The 21,812-nt window shown below is 42.6% G+C and overlaps 1 protein-coding gene across 1 annotated transcript in view; it reads right to left on the reverse strand.

Annotated features, from left to right (window-relative positions):
- The window catches only part of LOC120059784 (usherin-like), a 201,418-nt gene that overhangs the window by 99,836 nt on the left and 79,770 nt on the right, over positions 1-21,812 (reverse strand). Inside the window, exons 8-9 of the mRNA XM_039008832.1 lie at positions 19,633-19,847; positions 17,656-17,877 (exon numbers count right to left, since the gene is read on the reverse strand). Coding sequence (XP_038864760.1) covers positions 17,656-17,877; positions 19,633-19,847 — 437 coding nt within the window. The remainder of the gene's footprint in view (positions 1-17,655; positions 17,878-19,632; positions 19,848-21,812) is intronic.

A 21,812-nucleotide genomic window follows, 5' to 3' on the forward strand; every position in this document is an offset into this window, starting at 1 on the left:
TGATATAAAAGAAGAATCATTAGATCAACACACCAGTGTATTGATGTTAGTGTTCTATCAGTGTAATCACTCTAACCGTACTATTGTGAAGTCATTTGAGTATGTAATATGCTTATTGGTCTTAAGATATAAATTCTTTGTTTTAACTAAGAATGACAAATGTGTTGCTTGTGCTATCTTTATGAACTGCATAGTATATCATTGCATCGAGCTAGTATATTAACTATATGCTATTCAACTACCCAGCGTTTGTGACGACTATTCCCGTCATTCTTAGCTTAGCTAAATGTGTTCTCAATGGACATTGTTAAAGAGGGTACTTGGTAAGTTTGGATTTGAATGTACCAGAGTGCAGAATAACTGATGAATTTACCAATGCTCAACGCCGGTTGAATATGGCCGGTGTCAGTAAACGTTAGGGAAATAACAGAATTTGAATTATTGCCAGCAGCACAGTTAGTCACCAATGTTTTGAATAAAAAAGCCTAACCAGCTCTGCTATGTGAGTAGAATGGAGAGTGAAGATGTATTCTCTTGTTTGTGTCTGGAAGTAGCGTCTAGCCAACTTGAGCCAGTTAGCTTGGGTGTGAGGCAAGAAAAGTAGTATATTTTATGAATCAGAGAGCCTGGATCAACCCTGCTCCTTAGCAGATTTTGGGGTTGAATAATCCTTGTGAGAATCAAGGACAGGCCACCCGGGTGGCGCAGTGGTCTAAGGCTGTGCCACCAGAGATTCTGGGTTCGAGCCCAGGCTCTGTCGCAGCCGGCCGCAACCGGGAGGCCCATGGGGCGGCGCACAATTGGCCCAGCGTCGTCCGGGTTAGGGAGGGTTTGGCCGGCAGGGATATCCTTGTCTCATCGCGCACTAGCGACTCCTGTGGCGGGCTGGGCGCAGTGCACGCTGACCAGGTCACCAGGTGTACGGTGTTTCCTCCGACACATTGGTGCAGCTGGCTTCCGGGTTGGATTTGCATTGTGTCAAGAAGAAGTGGGGCTAGGTTGGGTTGTGTTTCGGAGGACGCATGGCTCTCGACCTTCGCCTCTCCCGAGTCTGTACGGGAGTTGCAGCGATGAGACAAGACTGTAACTACTACCAATTGGATACCACGAAATTAGGGAGAAAAAAGGGGTAAAAAAAAAGAAGGAAAAAAAAGAAGAGAATCAATGACAGTGGATATTACGTACCATATTAAAATTGCCAGTATATATGGGCGAGAGCACGAGTGATGTTACGAACAGTCAACCTTTGTTTCACGCCGGTGAGCGTGTAGTTTTGGGGGTTCTGTGTTGATACAATATGTAGCGAATTTGTTATTGCCTGTATGTGAACAGAAGATGTTATGTTTGTTTTGACTATAATTTAAAACTATTGCCATATTTGTTCTTATATATAGCAGTCAGTGTTTGTTTTAAGATGCAAACGGAACGTTTTAACAGCTTGCTTAGTTCCAATAGAAAGGCTTATATATTCAACATAAATAGCGAGGCGATTTCGAGGTTAAAACGCTTTGTGGCCTAAATGCTCTGCTGGAATAACATATTGAGAATGGAGTCGTATTTAAATAACTGAATCAAATATGAATAATATAGATATGAATTGAATATATGCTTGTCAACAACCGCAAGTGTTTGTTTTATTACCTGTAGCCTGATCAGAAGAGACAGTTACTAAATCTAATTCATTCTAATAATAGCGGATAGGTCATTGTGATAGAGCTGTGACCATGATCATAATTGGTCATTAAACATGGGTATTAATTATTGCATGATAAAACTAGGCTATACTCGAAGTTGTGGGTAGTACATGGCTGTAGTATTGTGCCCACCTAAATGTGTTTTTTCGTTAAGAATTGGCTGAAGTATTTTATACATTTGGGCGTAACAAGTTTATCTTAAAATAACAGATGTTTAATGAGTGTGAAGCAGAGGTTAGTGTTAAAAATATAGAGTAATATTGTTAGGGTATACCACATGTAAACATTGTATTCTAGTAAGGAGAGAATAAGCATGATTTGGTTTCATTTATTTTCTAAACCTTATGATGGGTGACAGTGACGAAGACATTGATAAGGAGGATACCACGCATAAGGATGTCAACTTAATGGGTTTTAACAGTATGTGAATGGTAATATGTTATTAGTGTCTTTTTGTTGTTGATAGCACTCTAATGATGCAATATTTTAGTAATTTGAAAAGCTGAGGTTTCAATACAAGGTTAAAGGATGAGTAGAGGGATTGAGCTTTGAGATTGTAAAAAAGATTAGCTGTGGTTGAAAGCAAGCAGGCAGTGGGGCATTTTAAGTAGAGGTATGAGAAACATTCATTGACAGTTTCTGATTATTGTTGCTTGGTTTTATAGTTAAGTAACACCAGTGAATGTGAGCAGGAAGCTAATGTATTCTAAAATTATAATCTGTTTCCATTACGTGGAACAGTGTCCAGTAATTAAAGTAGAATAAAATAAGTATTGCATATTAAGCTGATAAAACAGCACCAACTTTTTGAAGGTTTCTACGTTTGTTAAACAACAGGTTTATATTTTTACTAAATTAATGCAACAGGTTGAAATGATTAGATTACTGGAAAGGATCACTGATTCCTTACGCTGAGACATTGACTACATTTGTGACAGAAAAAAGTATTACATTTAGAGAGTTAACAGGAAACATCTAAGGAGAAACATCTATTACATATGTCGTTGGACATTGGTCTAGAAACGATACCAGGATAATTTTACATGCTTATGGAAAAGAGAGACCAGTCAGTGAATGGGAGTGAACATGTTGCTGTGTCTAAGGGTAGCACATGCTAAATTAAGCACACATAAACGTTGGGGTACATTAAAACAAATGATTAATGATTCGAGGGAGTACAGTGGGCTTATTATTATTATCATGTTTTGTTTGTAGTTAAAACCTTTTGGTTGCTGATTATGATATTAGTATAGTGAATGCTAAAATGATTTAACATGTTCTCTTCCAGGAGAATTGGGGTAGTCATTTTCTATCTCTATGAAATGTTTCCTGAGGCTATGGTCTTGGGAGAGGGGTTAGTGAAATTCTGCAGTTTTATAGGTACAAAGGTATCTGGATTCGATGGTAAAGAGGAGTTACCAAATAAAATAAGACCTGGCCATTTTCGTTTGTTTTGCCATATGGTTCTCTCTCTCTCTCTCTCTCTCTCTCTCACACACTCACACACACACACACACACACACACACACACACACACACACACACACACACACACACACACACACACACACACACACACACACACACACACACACACACTGGAATGCCAAGAGACATTGGATGATGATTTAAAGATCATATTTAATACCGATTTGAAAGTAATTTATAATACTGATAATTACGGAGAAGTTTTATAACTAATAGGACAACGAGAAGGCTAGACCTGTCTCTAGTCTATTTTTACTATGAAGATATGGGTACAAATGTTTTTTGTTTGTAATTAAGGGTAGTAATTAGAATTTGATTTGCAGTGTTGTTGTTTTTACACATTAGTCACTATGGTGAGTTATGTGTCAAAATGGGGGAACTACACTTTTTTTTAGGTTTTGGATTGAAGTTTACACACCTTGAGTGATGTATGAAGGAGTGTATTGTTGCGTTGTTTGTTCTGTTTTGCTTTGATAAACTCACCAGATTGGGTCTGCTGGATGATCGGGATCATTTCCTGATCCTATGACTCTGCGAGGAGGTTGACAGTGTGATTTGGGGAGTATAAGCTAATTTGAAACATTGTTTCAACAGAATGTGATGTTATTATTTTTATTTGACATGTGTTTTAGGGATTTGCATTAAGAATAACGGTAGTAGTAATAATTTGTCATACAGTAGATCATTTATTTGGATTTCTTGAACGCTTGTCTGGATTTCCTGAATCAGAAATGAACTGAACTGTTGTTCTGATCTGTCGTCTCTCTCGAGGTTACTACTGATGGTGTCTTGATGCATAAGCAGGGAGAATTTGACCAAATGGTGTGGACCTCAAAACCCCCTCTAACCGGCTGAAGAAATGGCGTTCACTACGGTCCTGTCCTGCACCACTTCCATCGAGAGACCTGAGTCTGAACCAGCAACCGGTGTACAGCGTCCAGTTGAAGTCATCAACTGCCTTTTCTCTCAGGAGCGCAAAAAAAGTCCACATGGAGTGAGCAGGGAGAGAGATCCGTTCCAAAACTTCTCTCATATTGCTGGTACACTGGTTAGCAAATGGACCAGACATAATAGGTGTTGTGGTGGGGTTCAGGTGAGACATTGAAATTGGGACATTGTCATGGGCCATCCACTTTGAACTGTAAAGCTATCTGAAGAAGAAAACTTAAGAAATGCCTGAAGATTGAGTTCCTGAAAAAGGAGGGGGTTGGTCAACTGTGCCCGTAATTGATTTGGGGTATCAGGTTGATTGGGGAGGTCTACACTGCTAAATTTATAGAGATTTAGGCTAAGAATGCATTGAGATACTGATCTGTAATTATAACCCTGATGAGGAACTTAATACTATAATTATGAGATTAATATATAGTATGGTTAATATGGATGCACATTCTGCCAGTGTTGATATATGTTAAATTGAGGGTTTTAATTTTGAGTGATAGAACCAATGTGAATCTCTGAGCAATGTCATTCTCAATTTTGGTTGGATAATTAATTGGGTTATAATTAAGATTTGGAAACTGAATGATTTCCCTGACCTATTCACTATTCCTGACTACATCCCTGATGAGGACCCCAATTCTGAGCATCAGGCCCCAGATGTGGAGCTCATGTTGCTATTGAGTGTACAAAGTGCCCAGAGAGGGGTGTCTATCACTGGTGTAGGAAGGGTTCATTCTAAATGGGGTGGACATTTTCATGCTGACCCCTACCTTTGTCTATGGTGCCAGTGTGAAGACTGTCCTATTCGCTGTAATGAAGCTTGTGTGTGATTTTATTTTTTATGTTTCATTTTCTGTTCCAGATTGACTGTGTTTAGGTCTAAAACTCAGCAACCAAAATAAAGGTTGTTTACCATGGATGAAATGTCAGGCACAAGAAATATGTACTTTGTTTGTTTACATATATGCTTAACAATAATTATGTGATGCTTGTACCCTTAGATTTTTCTAGAAGAAGCTTAGATTCTTCAAAAAGGAGGGAAAAATTATGTATTCACGTTATTTGTCTGAGCCGTGGATGTCCTAGCCATGTCTGAATCCTGGCTTAGGAAGACCACCAAAAACTCTGAAATCTCCAACCCTAACTACAATATTTTCAGACAGGATAGAACGGCAAAAGGGGGCGGTGTTGCAATCTACTGCAGAGATAGCCTGCAGAGTTCTGTCCTACTATCCAGGTCTGTACCCAAACCATTTGAACTTCTACTTTTAAAAATCCACCTCTCTAAAAACAAGTCTCTCACCGTTGCCGCCTGCTATAGACCACCCTCTGCCCCCAGCTGTGCTCTGGACACCATATGTGAACTGATTGCCCCCCATCTATCTTCAGAGCTCGTGCTGCTAGGTGACCAAAACTGGGACATGCCTAACACCCCAGCCATCCTAGAATCTAAGCTTGATGCCCTCAATCTCACACAAATGATCAATGAACCTACCAGGTACCACCCCAAAGCCGTAAAAACACGGGCACCCTCATAGATATCATCCTAACCAACTTGCCCTCTAAATACACCTCTGCTGTTTTCAACCAAGATCTCAGCGATCACTGCCTCATTGCCTGCATCCGTAATGGGTCAGCGGTCAAACCACCTCCCCTCATCACTGTCAAACGCTCCCTTAAACACTTCAGCGAGCAGCCTTTCTAATCGACCTGGCCGGGGTATCCTGGAAGGATATTGACCTCATCCCGTCAGTAGAGGATGCCTGGTTATTTTTTTGAAATGCCTTCATCACCATCTTAAATAAGCATGCCCCATTCAAGAAATTTAGAACCAGGAACAGATATAGCCCTTGGTTCTCTCCAGACCTGACTGCCCTTAACCAACACAAAAACATCCTGTGGCATTCTGCATTAGCATCGAACAGCCCCCGTGATATGCAACTTTTCAGGCAGTTAGAAAAGCCAAGGCTAGCTTTTTCAAGCAGAAATTTGCTTCCTCCAACACAAACTCAAAAAAGTTCTGGGACACTGTAAAGTCCATGGAGAATGAGAACACCTCCTTCCAGCTGCCCACTGCACTGAGGATAGGAAACTGTCACCACCGATAAATCCACTATAATTGAGAATTTCAATACGCATTTTTCTACGGCTGGCCATGCTTTCCACCTGGCTACCCCTACCCCGGTCAACAGCACTGCACCCCACACAGCAACTCGCCCAAGCCTCCCCCACTTCTCCTTCACCCAAATCCAGATAGCTGATGTTCTGAAAGAGCTGCAAAATCTGTACCCCTACAAATCAGCCGGGCTAGACAATCTGGACCCTTTCTAAAATTATCTGCCGAAATTGTTGCAACCCTTATTACTAGCCTGTTCAACCTCTCTTTCGTGTGGTCTGAGATTCACCAAAGATTGGAAAGCAGCTCCGGTCATCCCCCTCTTCAAAGGGGGGACACTCTTGACACAAACTGCTACAGACCTATATCTATCCTACCCTGCCTTTCTAAGGTCTTCGAAAGCCAAGTCAACAAACAGATCACCGACCATTTCGAATCCCACTGCACCTTCTCAGCTATGCAATCTGGTTTCAGAGCTGGTCATGGGTGCAACTCAGCCACGCTCAAGGTCCTAAACGATATCTTAACCGCCATCGATAAGAAACAATACTGTGCAGCCGTATTCATTGACCTGGCCAAGGCTTTCGACTCTGTCAATCACCACATCCTCATGGTGATAGCCTTGGTATCTCAAATGATTGCCTCGACTGGTTCACCAACTACTTCTCTGATAGAGTTCAGTGTGTCAAATCGGAGGGCCTGTTGTCCGGGCCTCTGGCAGTCTCTATGGGGGTGCCACAGGGTTCAATTCTTGGGCCGACTCTCTTCTCTGTATACATCAATAATGTCGCTCTTGCTGCTGGTGAGTCTCTGATCCACCTCTACGCAGACGACACCATTCTGTATACTTCTGGCCCTTCTTTGGACACTGTTAACTGTGTATGTGTATGGCTTTAATGCCATACAACTCTCCTTCCGTGGCCTCCAACTGCTCTTAAATACAAGTAAAACTAAATGCATGCTCTTCAACCGATCGCTGCCTGCACCTGCCCGCCCGTCCAGCATCACTACTCTGGACGGTTATGACTTAGAATATGTGGACAACTACAAATAACTAGGTGTCTGGTTAGACTGTAAACTCTCATTCCAGACTCACATCAAACATCTCCAATCCAAAGTTAAATCTAGAATTGGCTTCCTATTTCGCAACAAAGCATCCTTCACTCATGCTGCCAAACATACCCTCGTAAAACTGACCATCCTACCGATCCTCGACTTCGGCGATGTCATTTACAAAATAGCCTCCAATACCCTACTCAATAAATTGGATGCAGTCTATCACAGTGCCATCTGTTTTGTCACCAAAGCCCCATATACTACCCACCACTGCGACCTGTACGCTCTCGTTGGCTGACCCTCGCTTCATACTCGTCGCCAAACCCACTGGCTCCAGGTCATCTACAAGACCCTGCTAGGTAAAGTCCCCCCTTATCTCAGCTCACTGGTCACCATAGCAGCACCCACCTGTAGCACACGCTCCAGCAGGTATATCTCTCTGGTCACCCCCAAAGCCAAATCCTCCTTTGGCCGCCTCTCCTTCCAGTTCTCTGCTGCCAATGACTGGAACGAACTACAAAAATCTCTGAAACTGGAAACACTTATCTCCCTCACTGGCTTTAAGCACCAGCTGTCAGAGCAGCTCACAGATTACTGCACCTGTACATAGCCCATCTATAATTTTGCCAAAACAACTACCTCTTCCCCTACTGTATTTATTTATTTATTTTGCTCCTTTGCACCCCATTATTTCTATTTCTACTTTGCACATTCTTCCACTGCAAATCTACCATTCCAGTGTTTTACATATTATATTGTATTTACTTCGCCACCATGGCCTTTTGTTGCCTTTACCTCCCTTATCTCACCTCATTTGCTCACATTGTATATAGACTTGTTTTTCTACTGTATTATTGACTGTATGTTTGTTTTACTCCATGTGTAACTCTGTGTTGTTGTATGTGTTGAACTGCTTTGCTTTATCTTGGACAGGTCGCAATTGTAAATGAGAACTTGTTCTCAACTTGCCTACCTGGTTAAATAAAATGTAAATCTTTTTGTTGGATATGTAACAATTATTTACATAACAAACTGTAAGATATTTCTGTCCTGCTAATGCTGTATTTTATGGTCTCCACTCTAGCACCCTGCAGCTAATCTGGGTGTATGGTTTTACTAGTGATAGCTAGAGCTGACAATTGATTGATATCTCAGTGATAAAAACCAACAGCTACATTCCATTCTATGATTAGTTGTGCATGTGAGACATATGTCTCCGGTCTGATTAAGCCTGCATTCCATAGATATGTTTAGCCGGGACAGAGATAGCTTGGAGAAGCAGAACAAAGGCCTTAGTATTCCTAATTATCCTGGGATCTGGGAAACTAAGACAAGGTGGGGTTAAAAATAACACCAGAGGCAGATAACCAGGAGATGAACATGGGAGGGGTGGAACCAAGCATGCTGGTTATTAGCTATATAAACTGTGCAGTCTGTAAAGAGAAGGCTCTCAGCCAGTCAAGACTGTTGGGCTGACGGTTCATTATTGAAATAATTAATCAATATTAAATAAAGATGATTGTTTGAAGAAATTACCTAGTCTCTCTCAGTACTGAATTTCCACGACATAAGACATGCATAAAAGCAACAGATACCATTAATAATAAGGGGACTAGAAGCGTCTTATATGGTGTGCTACTGAGTGGCTAGGACAGGCAAGCCCCATACTATTGTGGAGGACTTCATTCTTCCTGCTGCCGCGGATATGGCTGGGACAATGCTGGGGGAAAAGGCCCCAAAAAACTATACAGACAATGCCTTCATCAAACAACACTGTTTCACAACGCATCAGTGACATGGCAGGAGATGTTTTGAAACAATTACTGCTTCGCATACAAGCCAGTGAATTCTATGCATTACAGCTGGATGAGTCAACGGACGTGGCGGTCCTGGCACAGCTCCTGGCATATGTCCATTACATTTATGGGGGGTTAATTAAGGAAGACATCCTCTTCTGCAAACCACTGGAAACCCGGACAACAGGAGAGGATATTTTTAAAGTACTGGACAGCTCGTGACATCAAATGGACTTTGGTGGTCAAGATGTGTTGGTATCTGTACTGATGGTGCAAAAGCCATGACATTGTGACATAGTGGAGTGGTAACACACGTGCAAGCAGTTTCTCCCGATGCCACTTGGGTACACTGCAGCATCCACCGAGAGGCTCTTGCTGCCAAGGGAATGCCTGACAGCTTGAAAGAAGTTTTGGACACCACAGTGAAAACTTTGTTAACCTGTTTGGGAAAGGGGGCGGTATTTTCACGTCCGGATGAAAAGCGTGCCCAAAGTAAACTGCTTGCTACTCAGGCCCAGAAGCTAGGATATGCATATAATTGGTAAAAAATTGAGGTCACTCTTTTCAATGGGTTTTCTATGGGGATCTAGATTTCTGTGGCACTTGCTTGCAGTTCCTATTGCTTCCACTTGCATGTGTGATGTGTGATTGTGTGATTTCATAAAAGTTTAATATTTATAGTAATTTAATTTGAATTTGGCGCTCTGCCATTCCACCGGATGTTGTCGAGGGGTTCCGCTAGCGGAACGTCTAGCCATAACAGGTTTTAAAGCAAGGCCCTTGAACTCTCGTGTATTTTCTGCACTATGCAATGATATGGGCGCCGATCATGTAACACTTTTTTGCGCTGGTTATCAAGGGGCAAAGTATTGACAAGTTTTTTTTAGAATTGAGAGACGAGCTTAAAGTTTTCAAATCAAATCAAATTGTATTTGTCACAAACACATGGTTAGCAGATGTTAATGCGAGTGTAGCGAAATGCTTGTGCTTCTAGTTCTGACAATGCAGTAATAACCAACGAGTAATCTAACGTAACAATTCCACAACTACTACCTTATACACACAAGTCTAAAGGGATAAAGAATATGTACATAAAGATATATGAATAAGTGATGGTACAGAACGGCATAGGCAAGATGCAGTAGATGGTATCGAGTACAGTATATACATATGAGATGAGTAATGTAGGGTATGTAAACATAAAAGTGGCATAGTTTAAAGTGGCTAGTGATACATGTATTACATAAAGATGGCAAGATGCAGTGGATGATAGAGTACAGTATATACATATACATTATATTAAGTGACATTGTTTAAAGTGGCTAGTGATACATTTTTGATCAATTCCCATCAATTTCCATTATTAAAGTGAGCTGGAGTTGAGTCAGTATGTTGGCAGCAGCCACTCAATGACCATACTTTTCACTTTGACCACTTGCATGATGACGAGTTTTTCACACGACTGGCCTACCTGGTTGATGTTTTTTCTCTCCTGAATGATCTGAATCTAGGAGTACAGGGACTCTCCGCAACTATATTCAATGTGTGGGACAAATTTGAGGCTATGATTAAGAAGTTGGAGCTCTTCTCTGTCTGCATTAACGGACAACACACAGGTGTTTCCATCATTGTATGATTTGTTGTGTGCAAATGAACTCAAGCTTACTGACAATGTCAAATGTGATATAGAGAAGCACCTGAGTGAGTTGGGTGCGCAATTACGCAGGTACTTTCGCAAAACGGATGACACAAACAACTGGATTCGTTATCACTTTCATGCCCTGCCTCCAGTCCACTTACCGATATCTGAACAAGAGAGCCTTATCGAAATTGCAACAAGCGGTTCTGTGGAAACTGAATTTAATCAGAAGCAATTGCCAGAATTCTGGATTGGGCTGCACTCAGAGTATCCTGCCTTGGCAAATTGCACTGTTAAGACACTGATGCCCTTTGCAACCACATACCTATGTGAGAGTGGATTCTCAGCCCTCACTAGCATGAAAACTAAATACAGGCACAGACTGTGTGTGGAAAATGATTTAAGACCGAGACTCTCTCCAATACAACCCAACATTACAGAGTTATGAGCATCCTATCAAGCACACCCTTCTCATTAACCTGTGGTGAGTTATTCACAATTTTCAATGAACAAATAAGGTGTTATATGTAAGATGGTTAAATTTAGAGCAAAATGATTGATTATTATTATATTATTATTTGTGCCCTGGTCCTATAAGAGCTTTTTGTCACTTCCCAAGAGCCGGGTTGTGACAAAAACTCACACTCATTCTTATGTTTAATAAATGTATTGTATGGTGTGTGTGCGGCAGGCTTACAATGATGGCAAAAAACAACATTTGAGAGTGTGCTGACCCTGGTGCTAGAGGGGGTACGCAGCTGGAGGTTGAATGTTTGGAGGGGTACGGGACAATAAAAAGTTTGGGAACCAATGCCCTAGAACACACACCATTAGTGCCACAGGTAACTTCCACAAAGCTGTAAACGATCTGCGAGACAAGGCAAGAAGGGCTTTCTATGCCATCAAAAGGAACATAAAATTTAACATACCAATTAGGATCTGGCTAAAAAATACTTGAATCCGTTATAGAACCCATTGCACTTTGTGGTTGTGAGGTCTGGGGTCCGCTAACCAACCAAGAATTCACAAAACAGAACAAACACCAAATTGAGATTCTGCATGCAGAATTCTGCTAAAATATCCTCAGTGTACAACTGTCACGTTCCTGACCTGTTTTCTCTTGTTTTTGTATGTGTTTAGTTGGTCAGGGCGTGAGTTGGGGTGGGCATTCTATGTATTGTGTTTCTATGTTTAGGTTCATTGGTATTAGCCTTATATGGTTCTCAATCAGGGACAGGTGTTTGACGTTTCCTCTGATTGAGAACCATATAAAGGTAGGCTGTTCACACTGTTTGTTTGTGGGTGATTGTCTTCCGTGTCTGTATGTATGTTCGTACCACACGGGACTGTAGCGTTTGTTTGTAGTCTGTACCTGTTCGTGCGTTCTTCGTGTATTTGTAAGTTCTCATGTTTTAGGTCAGTCTACGTCGTTTATTTGTTTCGTCGTTCTGTTAATAAATATTCATTATGTCTTCATCACCCGCTGCGCCTTGGTCCGCTCATTCACCACAAGACGACCGTTACAACAACGTAAAACACCAAATAATGCATGCAGAGCAGAATTAGGCCGATACCCGCTAATTATCAATATCCAGAAAAGAGACGTTAAATTCTACAACCACCTAAAAGGAAGAGATTCCCAAACCTTCCATAACAAAGCCATCACCTACAGAGAGATGAGTCCCCATATTAGAGACACCATTGTAAATACAACCCATATGTTTATTTATTTTCCCTTTTGTACTTTAACTATTTGCACTTAATATGACATTTGAAATGTATTTAATCTTTTGAAACTTTTGTGTAATTTTTATTGTTTATTTCACTTTTGTTTATTATCCACCTCACTTTCTTTTGCAATGTTAACATTTGTTTCCCATGCCAACAAAAGAGAGGTGGGAGAGAAAGACAGAAAGGTGGTGGTGGGGGGGGGGGGGGGGGTGGGGGGGGAAGAGTTGGTAGAGCATTGCACGTGTAACGCCAGGGTAGTGGGTTCGATTCCCGCGACCACGCATACGTAAAATGTATGCACGCATGACTGTAAGTCGCTTTGGATAAAAGCATCTGCTAAATGGCAAATATTATTATCTAATTTGTATTACATTATAATATAACATAGATGGAGATGTATCATATACAACTGATGAGACCCTTTAGCGCATAGAATGCTTCAACTGTTTACTACTCATGCTACATGATATGGGAAGAGTCATTGCAAAATCTTTACATTTCATTTCAAAGCAACACCCTCTGATAGGCAACTCATTGTGCATTCTCTCTGTCTCTCTCTCTCTCTCTGAATATATATTAGATGTCCCATTCAACATTTATAAAGGCCAGTGGAAATATCAGTCCTGTTGTGATGTACGACATCCAACCTGACATGTCTCAATCTCTCTCCCCCTCTCTCCCCCCCCCCTCTCTCTCTCCCCCCCCCCTCTCTGTCTCTCTCTCTCTCTCTCTCCCCCCCCTCTCTCTCTCTCTCTCTCCCCCTCTCTCCCCCCCCTCTCTCTCTCTCTCTCTCCCCCCCCCCTCTCTCTCTCTCTCTCTCGCTCCCCCCCCCCTCTCTCTCAATCTCTCTCCCCCTCTCCCCCCCCCCTCTCTCTCTCTCTCTCTCTCCCCCCCCCCTCTCTCTCAATCTCTCTCCCCCTCTCTCCCCCCCCCTCTCTCTCTCTCTCTCCCCCCCCCCCCCCCCCTCTCTCTCTCTCTCTCTCTCTCTCTCTCTCTCTCAATTAAATTTCAATTTAAGCGCTTTATTGGCATGGGAAACAAATACTAACATTGCCAAAGCAAGTGAAGTAGATAATAAACAAAAGTGAAATAAACATTCTCTCTCTCTCTCTTTCTCTCTCACACACACACACATACACCGCTGCAGGTCGCCACATTAATTATTCATACAGACATTCAGATGCTGTCTCTTTCCTCTCTCTCATCCCTCCTTCTTCTCAAGGTATTGAGGGTAATATCTGAATAGAGAGGTGCTTAAAAGCACCCCCCCCCCCAGACAAGAACCTAATCTCCACAAACAACTCTAACATATAAAAGGGTTGCAAAATTACGGTAACTTTCCTAAAATCCCCAGATTTTCCAGAAATTCCGGTTGGAATATTCCTGGAATCAGGAAAGAATAAGCAGGAATTTCGAGAATCCTCCAACCGGTGTTAGGGAATAGGTTAGGTAGTTTAGACAACACACTACAGCTCACTACAACTTCAACCCTCCAATCCCCCAGGGTGCAGCAGCAACCTTGTCCAGGTGCTGAGCCTGGTTGATAAGCACATCAGGTACTGTCAATTAAAGGGTCTACACACTCTAAGGAGACAGTAGATTTTGCCACAAAAATGGCGGCTCCTTGTAATACGCTCCGGCATTCAATGTACTTTTGTGCTACCTGAACATTGAGACGCGCTGTATCATTCCTTGCAGAGCCATGGGGCCAGTGATCTGATCTATAGGCCATGCATCAAAGTAGCATTGATAACCAAGCATAATCTCACCGACTGTTCAAACAATAAACCAAACAACATTGTAGCCTTATTAGAATAGCCTTGTTGAGAAGTAATAACTACGGCTACACAGTAAAAACAACTGGTAAAAGCCATGAGCCTTTTCTCCGTGATGTGAAGACATTCTATTGTTATTTATAAATTGTATTATTTCACTTGGGGTAGGTGTGGGTAGATAAAAGGCTAGTTTGCTTGCTGTTTTTAGCCAGCTAGCTAGCAAGCTGCTAGCGGAGTAACCTACAGCCTACTGGCAGGCACACAATTAGGTAATGTAAATCAAACCTAAACTCTCATTACATGTAGGCCTATCTATTATTTAAATATGGGGTTGGTTTTCTTTCATATTAGCTCACAGTGGTGATGTTTTCAACGTGATTCTTCTTTGCCTACCTCAAATGGGTAGACAACAACAGAAACATCTCTGCTATCACCCCCTTGTGAACATTGATATTTGGGAGTCTGGAAGTGCATGGACTGGCGAGGTATCAAGTTACCAAAAAGTGTTGCAAGCTGTGAGGCTGCTGGTTCGTAGGGCTTTCTTTTGATTTTGAATCTTTAGTTTAGGCATGCCTGTTTGTAGTTTTCCTTTTTGTATATATTTGTTTTCATCGCCATCTTGGACTGGCCGACCAAGAGGTAATGATGGAGCTGGCGCTGAACTTGGTAAGTTGCTATCTCCTGGGCACATGTGCATCCAACACGGTCCTCAAATGCTGATTTCTCACATAAATGCACACATTCATTTAGGTTACAGACCATTTAACTAGGCCTAGAACCCCTAGACAAAGTGAGTGCAACAATATCCGTGGGCTGGTAACACTGGAGTTTCTGGAAAACCTGGGAATTCTGGGAAAGATAAAATAATTCTGCAACCTTAAACATGTTAACATGCATTGTTGCACACAGACACTCCACACAGCTAAACACAGGGAGGGGGCCAACTATAGTACAGTAGGGTCTGAAATCCCATTCTCCTAAACCAGGGATGGGCAGTTTTGATGGGGGTGTGGGCCACAAAAAAATCGGAACTCATAATGAGGGGCCGCAGTGGCTCGCAGGGCTGGTACCCACATCCATACCCACACCTGCAGACAGAGCCAGCCCTAGCCTTTTGGGTGCCCTAAGCGAATTTGCGAGCAAAGCATGTTAGCGACCCCCCTCTTGACAGTGGAGAGAAAAAATATACGTTTTAGAGTAAATTTCCTGCAATTCTACACATTTTGCCATTAGGTGGAGAGAAATGTTTTTATATGATACCTGAGCGAGAGTATCTAACAAGATTACTACAAGTTCAGATAGCTGGCCGCTAGACTAACTTACCAATCTACATTTGTTTTACCTGACATGGGCTAATTGAGTGACTGTCAGTGACTGACAACAAAATATTTTTTTTTAAATTGCACCTTGCGTATTCTACTGACTACACCGCTTGCGTCGCAAAATAAATTTAGAAATCTATATTATTCAATTATTGCACCCACACTGCTTGTGCGCACCAACGAGCATCTGCGTTGCCAAGGGCTAAAATAGAAGTCAGTTCTATTTGTGACGCAGATCGCGCTGCAAGTCCTACCTCTCCCATCTCCTCATTGGTTTATAGAAGCAGGTACCCACGTGCCATCTTCTCATTGGTTATACCCACGTGGGTGACTGAAAGACGAACGAGGTCGGTGGCGGTAATGCACCTAATATATGAAAGTTGCCAATCGCAATATAAAGTCAAGAGAAGAAAAAGCCTGGAAGGAGGAGCGATGACTAGAAACGATTCAGTTGACCGTTTTATGTGTGGATTAATTGGCGGAGTAGAGGACCTTGTGCATTTCAGGTAAAATAACAACTCACTGTATCATATCCCAGGACAAATTAGCTAGCAACAGCAAGCTAGCTAAATAGGACAAATTAGCTAGCAAGTGCAAGCTAGCTAGCTAAATTGCCATAAATGTTTAATGATTTTCGACCTGTTCCCAAATTAATATATTTGGTTCAGAGTTTGTTTTGATATTTTAACCTGTGTGTCGTGATCGCCTTTGGTGTAGGAGGACAAAATACATTTATAAACGCGCACGCGCACAACCGGTTTGGGTTCCGTGTAACTCTAACTCTGACTGAGTTCCTATTTTTTTTGCTACATTATTTGAGAAATTGAGACACGAGCTAAATTAAAGAATACACACATTTACTGGCCTCTTTGTGTCCTCAACAAGCCTGCACACACACACCTCTGAAAAACAGAGAGAGAGGGAGAGAGAGAGAGAGAGAGACAGAGACAGAGACAGAGAGAGAGAGAGAGAGAGAGAGAGAGAGAGAGAGAGAGAGAGAGATAGATAGATAGAAGTGGGAGGAGGGTGTGGGTTGGGATGCCTCTGAAGAAATTAGCAATGATGATTTGAGCGTGTATAATTCTCCTTCCCTCTTCACTGTAACCCGCCCTTAATTACAGAAGCTTATTCCACTCAGATAGAGAGGGAGAGATAGAGAGAGAAGAGAGGGAGCGAGAGACAGAGGGAGAGAGGAGGGGGGAGACTGACATTACTGTCTTCTTTATAATGACATAATTAGTCATTAATTAGTCATAAGAGTGGAGGGTGTTTAATGAAGAGATGTATACAGGACTATAACAAGATGACTGTGCCTCTGGAGAGACAGAAAACACTAAAGCCTGGCTAAAGAGAAGAGGAGAGAAAAGAAAAGCGCAACACAGTGGCTGTAGTGGCCCGAATACATTAGAAGCCTGAATTAAGTTTCCCTGACAGCCGACAATGCACTGCCGTCTATCTCAGTGGTTCCAAACCTTTTTCGGTTCCTGTACCACCGACTGAATTTTGCCCTGAAGTACCCCTCATTTGCATTTTACCAGTCTTGGATAGGTCAAGTACCCTCAGGGGTCCTAGTATCCCTGGTTGGGAACCACTGGTCTAACGCACACTAGACATACAGGGTGTGTGTGCCTGTGTGTGTGGACATGACCTGCGCTAATGTGGGCTCATTCAGAGTGGTTAATAACACACTAATATGACACAGGCATCTGAAGGGACAGCAAGCCAGGGGTCCTTAGCTTCAACCCCTGACCTCTAGCCCTGCCAGGGACAGCCACATGAAACTGTCATGGCAGTCTGGTCATCATTCAAACACACACACATACACACACACACACACACACAGGCACACACATACACGTGCGCACGCACGCACGCACGCACGCACACACACACACACACACACACACACACACACACACACACACACACACACACACACACACACACACACACACACACACACCATATTCCACAAACACCCTTACCTGAGACGCTTTGTGAAAACCTGACCAGACCTGACCCCACCAGTATAAATCAATGATTATAACAGTGCATAACAGTTCATAACAAGCTTAAATAGTCTCTATGTCTCTCACCTTCCACTGATGGTGATCTCATTGACACCGTAGTAGCGGTGGCGTTGGGGCGCCCCTGTATTTTGCGTGTGGTACTGTCCACTCAGGTGGATCCTGACCCGGGTGGCCTGAACCATCTGCTGCAGGGCAGGGGTGTTATAGAAGTTGTTGTAGCCTGGACGCAGGTTGGGCTCTGGAGTCAACATACTGAAGGTGATGTTACCTTGGGAGTATGGGACATCACTGAAACATAGAGGACAAAGTCAACAACAGTGTGTGTGTGTGTTGAGAGATTAGTGCTTTTTGAGGTCGGTTCGGTTTCGGTTCGATTATTAAAAACTAATCACGTTTTCGATTTTGGTTCTGATTATGTGAGTTGAATGCTATAACAACACAGAATAAAACAATTTCTAAAAGTCCCATAGTGGTAGTGACTGCCCATTACTGATTAACCATCATTTATTCACATGACTTTACTTTAATAAAATAGGTCAATTGTTGTGTATATTACATTTGTTTTATTTGCTGACTTTATTATTTCATTCCAAGTCATCATCTCATCTCTATAGAGTTAGGCTGTCTCAGAATCATGCACTCTTCTACTTCTTCTGTAGCAGGCATGAAAGTAACAGACTGGACAAGTAGAGGCGCTCTTCAGGCTGGATCTGATTTATCTCTAGAGAAACGGTGCAATGTGCACATTGAGCTCACAGAAAAAATAAATAATCATTTAACCGACTTAGTTGTCAAATAGTTGTTATCAGCTAACCACTCCCTTCTGTCACCTAGCGTACCCAGTCTCTCTTCTCTTCTGTCACCTAGCGTACCCAGTCTCTCTTCTCTTCTGTCACCTAGCGTACCCAGTCTCTCTTCTCTTCTGTCACCTAGCTTACCCAGTCTCTCTTCTCTTCTGTCACCTAGCGTACCCAGTCTCTCTTCTCTTCTGTCACCTAGCGTACCCAGTCTCTCTTCTCTTCTGTCACCTAGCGTACCCAGTCTCTCTTCTCTTCTGTCACCTAGCGTACCCAGTCTCTCTTCTCTTCTGTCACCTAGCGTACCCAGTCTCTCTTCTCTTCTGTCACCTAGCTTACCCAGTCTCTCTTCTCTTCTGTCACCTAGCTTACCCAGTCTCTCTTCTCTTCTGTCACCTAGCTTACCCAGTCTCTCTTCTCTTCTGTCACCTAGCTTACCCAGTCTCTCTTCTCTTCTGTCACCTAGCGTACCCAGTCTCTCTTCTCTTCTGTCACCTAGCGTACCCAGTCTCTCTTCTCTTCTGTCACCTAGCTTACCCAGTCTCTCTTCTCTTCTGTCACCTAGCTTACCCAGTCTCTCTTCTCTTCTGTCACCTAGCTTACCCAGTCTCTCTTCTCTTCTGTCACCTAGCTTACCCAGTCTCTCTTCTCTTCTGTCACCTAGCGTACCCAGTCTCTCTTCCCTTCTGTCACCTAGCGTACCCAGTCTCTCTTCCCTTCTGTCACCTAGCGTACCCAGTCTCTCTCCCCTTCTGTCACCTAGCTTACCCAGTCTCTCATCTCTTCTGTCACCTAGCGCTCCCAGTCTCTCTTCCCGTCTGTCACCTAGGTGCACCTGTCCCCCTGTTTTAGAGTTTTGGTGTTTAAATATTGAGCCACTTGGTGCTAAGTATCTGCTCTTAACACAATCACCTGAAGACCCCCTCTAGACACACACACACTCGCACACACACACAAAAAGTGTGATGCAGAGACCAAAGGCTTTCAAAGCCCTCAAAGCTATCTCTGAAAAACCCTCAGTAATGACTATCTCTGATAAACCCTCAGTAATGGATATCTCTGATAAACCCTCAGTAATCGATCTCTGTTAAACCCTCAGTAATCGATCTCTGTTAAACCCTCAGTAATGGCTATCTCTGATAAACCCTCAGTAATGACTATCTCTGATAAACCCTCAGTAATGACTATCTTTGATAAACCCTCAGTAATGACTATCTCTGATAAACCCTCAGTAATGACTCCTTACCTGGGGAACTGTAGACAATTGACAGAATCTGGTCTGAGCAGGGGTCCATTGTTCTGCAGACCAAACAGGCTGCAGTCTCTGGCCATGTACTGCCAGTCTAGCCATTCTGTTTCTACACTGCTACTGTTACTGCTGCTGCTGCTGTTACTGCATCTCCTCTGGATGTGCAAGGCCTCTGGCTGGGGACTGACCAACTGCAGGATCACATAGAACACCTACAAACAGACACGACACACAGCCATTAATGACACACGTCCACACTGTCGTTCTGAGGCTGAATAAGAACAACATTATAGGGTTCTTGCTGGTCTTGTTAGTTGCAGAGAGAGTCATAGACCAGGAAATAAACTATGGAAGATCTGAAAATAGAATAATAGTTGGGCCAACTTTAGAGCCGGACGCCATGTTGCTACCTGTGAATATCCATTGACTTATTCATTATAGATGAACAATGTTTCAATGTTATGACTCAGAACGTCAGTTATGAGACGAAAGGTTATTCTAGTGAATTCAATCATTTAAGAAAGGTAGGTAGCTAGCCAGCGTACAACATGGCTAATCATTTTTTTAAACAAATTCTTGTTCTCATTTCCTGTCGCAAGGCATTCTGGTACTTCACTAGCACCTTAGAGGCTGCTGCCCTATATACATAGACTTGACATTACTGGCCACTTTAATAATGGAACACTAGTCACTTTAATAATGTTTACATATTTTACATTACTCATCTCATATGTATATACTGTATTCTATTCTATTCTATTGTATTTTAGTCTATATATTCTTAATTCCATTCCTTACTTTAGACTTGTGTGTATTGATTGCATTGTGTGTATTGTTGTGAAATTCTTAGATATTACTTGTTAGATATTACTGCACAGTTGGAGCTAGAAACACAAGGATATCGCTACACCCGCAATAACATCTGCTAAATGTGTATGTGACCAATAACATTTGATTTGATTACTTTTGACTAGTTCTCAATCACACGAACTGCAATGAAATACAATTAGCCTTGTATTTGATATCTGTAGATAAACTCAATGAAAAAAGCCCCAACATCAAGCAGCTTAGGGAAGAGATCCTCCGGCTGTTAGCTCGGCTGCGAGAAAAGGATAACCTGCTTTCTAAGTGCACCAACCTTGCTGTAACCCAGGCAAACCCAATCTCAGTTTCAAATGCCTCCTATAGCAAAGCTGTCAATGAGTCGGGCGACGTTGATCTGTCCCAATCCAACGGACAGATGTTCAGCTCAACTCCGCGGCCCATGGGAGATTGGACACTCGCAAAGGCGTAGGAGATTGGGGAGGCAGTTTGGCCACCCTTCATCTATCTGAGAAGATTCGATCCAGCTATCAAACAGGTTTACCCCGATTGAGCCCTTGGAGTCAGCACGGATCCTGGGTGTATACCAACAGCCAGCGACCGCCCAGTGGCACCCTCCCCCATCGGATTCCATCACGAACACCATCATTGTGGGCAGCTTGATGGTGAGAGATTTGGCCTGCCTACGATCTGTGGACCTACCAAGGAGTCCGTGTCCATGACATCAACTCCCTCCTGCCCACGGTTCTGGTCAACTACTCCAATATTGACACCATCATCACTCAAGTAAGTTTTAACGTCCTTCGTTTTAGGCAATCTGAGGAACTGACGGAGGACTACAAAAAAAATGTAACACCCACGCTAGCACGGGGAAGAAAATAATTATCTCTGGCCCTCTCCCGTGCTACCAAAGGGGTTCGGAATGTTTCAGCCGACTCTTTTCCCTGAACGAGTACCTGGAGAAACTTTGCAACAACAGGAATGTCTCATTTTGTGACAACTTTGATTTGCTGTGGGAGCAACCAGCACTTTTTAAATGAGACGGATTCACCCCAACAGCAGAGATTCCAGGATTAGTTCCAGCAACATCGCAAACTGTTTTAGAGACTGACGGACAGTGTCTGGTAGTGCTCCAGTCCTCCCTGCCAGAACAAGCAACAGAGGACTTGGAAACCATATCAACTCCTGTAGAAATGGCACTTTGGTTATTGTGAGTAACCTAATTTATGTTCCTTTAACTCCGCCTTCTAGTGAGTTTATACAAACGTTTAACTCCTACCATTCTGAAAGATTGGAGACTGTCAGAAAATGTGGATGTAACGTTAATAATTTGGTTGTTATTCCATTGGTTACCT

The sequence above is a fragment of the Salvelinus namaycush genome, chromosome 15, assembly GCF_016432855.1.
Source record: "Salvelinus namaycush isolate Seneca chromosome 15, SaNama_1.0, whole genome shotgun sequence".
In the NCBI taxonomy this organism is placed as follows: domain Eukaryota; kingdom Metazoa; phylum Chordata; class Actinopteri; order Salmoniformes; family Salmonidae; genus Salvelinus; species Salvelinus namaycush.